General features: G+C 36.2%; 1 protein-coding gene across 1 annotated transcript; it reads right to left on the bottom strand.

The window, feature by feature from the left end:
- Positions 1-435: 435 nt before the first annotated feature.
- On the bottom strand, positions 436-2,159 carry LOC140074563 (gamma-crystallin-3-like). The gene is made up of 3 exons (XM_072119553.1): positions 2,118-2,159; positions 1,224-1,466; positions 436-774 (listed from the first exon to the last, which is right to left on the bottom strand). Exons 1-3 carry the CDS (start codon positions 2,124-2,126, stop codon positions 499-501), a joined length of 528 nt encoding a protein of 175 aa, XP_071975654.1. The 5' UTR covers positions 2,127-2,159; the 3' UTR covers positions 436-498.
- Positions 2,160-2,580: the final 421 nt, after the last annotated feature.

Below are 2,580 nucleotides of genomic sequence, written 5' to 3'. Positions count from 1 at the left end.
TGTGCCATGTGGAGGGGAATTTAGACTGGCTGTAACCAGTCTTAACATATTCCCCCCAATGGCGGTTATTTATCATAAAGTTAGCTCTTTGGGACAGTTCCATGTCTGTCTTCAGAAGTCAGCTGACCAGTAGATTCATTAAAATGGCATTTGCCCTTGTGGGATTTATTTTTCAAAAAGTCACAAAATGCATAAAAAGTCCCAACACATATGCAGTAGAGGACTGGAGTGACTATGTGACTTTGAATGCACCTTTTTTTACAAAGTCGCAAGTCATGAATCTTCAAAAATGTTTAAGCCAATATACTGAAGTGATGGAAATTGTCCTGTGTGACCAATAAATAAACCTCAATGCTACTGTTTTGAGCTTTTGTATGCCAAAAAAGACCAGCTTATCTAAATCCTTAACTCTTAAAAGTTAAAGCACACACAAAGTGAAATTTATGGTAATTATTTAATTGGTCTTAAAACTAAACAGTTTATACTGTAAATTTCCATTTAATACAGATACTGAACTCTTCTAAATGAACCAATTCTTGGGTTAGAAGCTCCCCAGTCGCTGTATCTCCTGTACTCTCCAGGTCTCAGGTAATACTGACGTCCCCTGTAGTTGGGCTCCTCATAGAACATCCAGTATCCATCATGCACATGGCAAGAATTGATATCATTGAAGCGGAATTGCTCATGGACATGAGGACAATCTTCAGTGAACTCCATCATCTGACCTTTAAAATCTTCTCTCTCATATACCCTAAGCCTGAATGGTCCACGATGCTATGGATACACAGAAAAAAGTATTAAAGGAGTTGTACAGTTTTTACAAAAATGTTTATCAGGCCTGGAGCTATAAAAACAATAAAAATCTTTTCCTCCAGTTCTCCTTTTGTGCCCTGGCGCCACCCACCACTGTCATGGTCCCGTTTGTTTACAGAGGCAAGTTCTCCCATCCGACTACTTGTGCCTGCCTGATACACATTGGAATTGATGCTGTATCAGGTATACAGAAGTGGACGGGTAGGAGGAAGGGACAACGGGAGAACCAGAGGACAAAAGGATAAGATTTTAATTGTTTTAAAGCCCCTCCATGCCTGATAAACATTTTTTTATAAAGCCTAGACAACCCTTCTAAGTAAGGTGCAATCATTTCAAAATAACAAAAAAAAAAATCAGGTATGTGAATATATTTTTTGGTGGAATTTTCTTCTAACACAAATATTAATTACCTGTGGAGTCAAGCGACAAGATCTGATGGAGTCATTAAAACCCAACCACTGCTGGAAGTCTGGATATTCTCCTCTCCTCAGGAAGTATTGGTGCCCTCTGAAGTTGGGATGTTCATACAAGATCCAATTTCCATTCTCCACTCGGATGGAATTGCAGTTATTAAAGTATGAAGACAGATCAGCGGAGTCAGAGTTGCACTCATAAGAGCGACCCTGGAAGTTTCGGTTCTCATAGAAAATAATCTAAAAATAAATAGATTTCTGCTTGGTTTTTGAGAAAAAATATCAAATAAATACTAGCCCCTTAAACACAGCCCATCGGTTTTTACATTAGGCAAACAGGTTCCCAAATTGAGTGTATTCTGTTGGAACATTACAATATCCTATGTGCAATCTTGCAGTTGTGGCTAATGTGCCTTACTGTCAGTAACATCTGAGTTGTTAAGAGGTAAAGAAGAAATTTGATGATATGGGAGGTAAGTTGTGTCTGTAAGGTATTTTGTCTGATGTTGGTGTTTATGCCACAGAATAGTGACTATGCAGATCAATAAGTACAGCTTAATTTTGCACATGCTGGCAAAAAAATGGTTGGTTCTAATATTACTAGAAACAAAACAAAAACTATGTACTAGAACAGTTTGCTGACCCTTTGTACCAGATGAGAAATGATAATATTAAACTGTTTCTATTTCACATATCTGAAGAAAATGTTTGCACTGGTGTGTCATGTTCATCTGTATATCAAAATCCTGTAAAAATAACACAGTCCTTTACATTACAAATGCAGCAGCCAGTAGTTCAACCACTTACATACAGCCTACACTTAGGGTATGGTTTGTGTTTGCATTTATAAAAACAAACAAAGACAGGAAACATAAACTAATTGTATTTTACCTTAACCATCTTGTCTGGTGATCTGCTGCAGTGGTTGTGCACTATTCATGCTATGAGCTGTTTGCTTTTATACATCTAGTACTGCTGATGTATGCATACAGTACAATGCATCGTATGCTGACCTCTTTTCTGTCAACTATAGAAAATGTATACCATAGATCTTTTGTTTTCTTTTGTGTGTTTCCAATGTTAAAAAGCATTGTAACAACTTTCTTTCACTAATGTATGTCATCCTACAGTGTACATCATTGAATGCAAAGTCAAGTGGACCACATGATTCAACACAGTATACTTTGTGAATTTTTTTTTTTGTAAAATATATAATTTAAAACATAATTCCAAAACTATACATTGCAGTTACAAGGAGTTTATCTTTGAAGAGTAAAAAAATAAATAATAATGATGGAGCCCTTTTTCGTTTTGGCTTTTCCATTTTTTACTCTTTACTTTCAAAAATCTATAA

This window comes from Engystomops pustulosus, chromosome 8 (assembly GCF_040894005.1).
Source record: "Engystomops pustulosus chromosome 8, aEngPut4.maternal, whole genome shotgun sequence".
Lineage (NCBI taxonomy): Eukaryota > Metazoa > Chordata > Amphibia > Anura > Leptodactylidae > Engystomops > Engystomops pustulosus.
The sequence above is the reverse complement of the archived record's forward strand: the minus strand, read 5'-3'. Positions and strand labels throughout refer to the sequence as shown.

Excerpts from the sequence above, each read along its gene's own strand:
- LOC140074563 (XM_072119553.1), bottom strand. Across the intron at positions 775-1,223 it reads CTTGTCGCTTGACTCCACAG|CATCGTGGACCATTCAGGCT; the intron begins GTAATTAATATT and ends GTGTATCCATAG.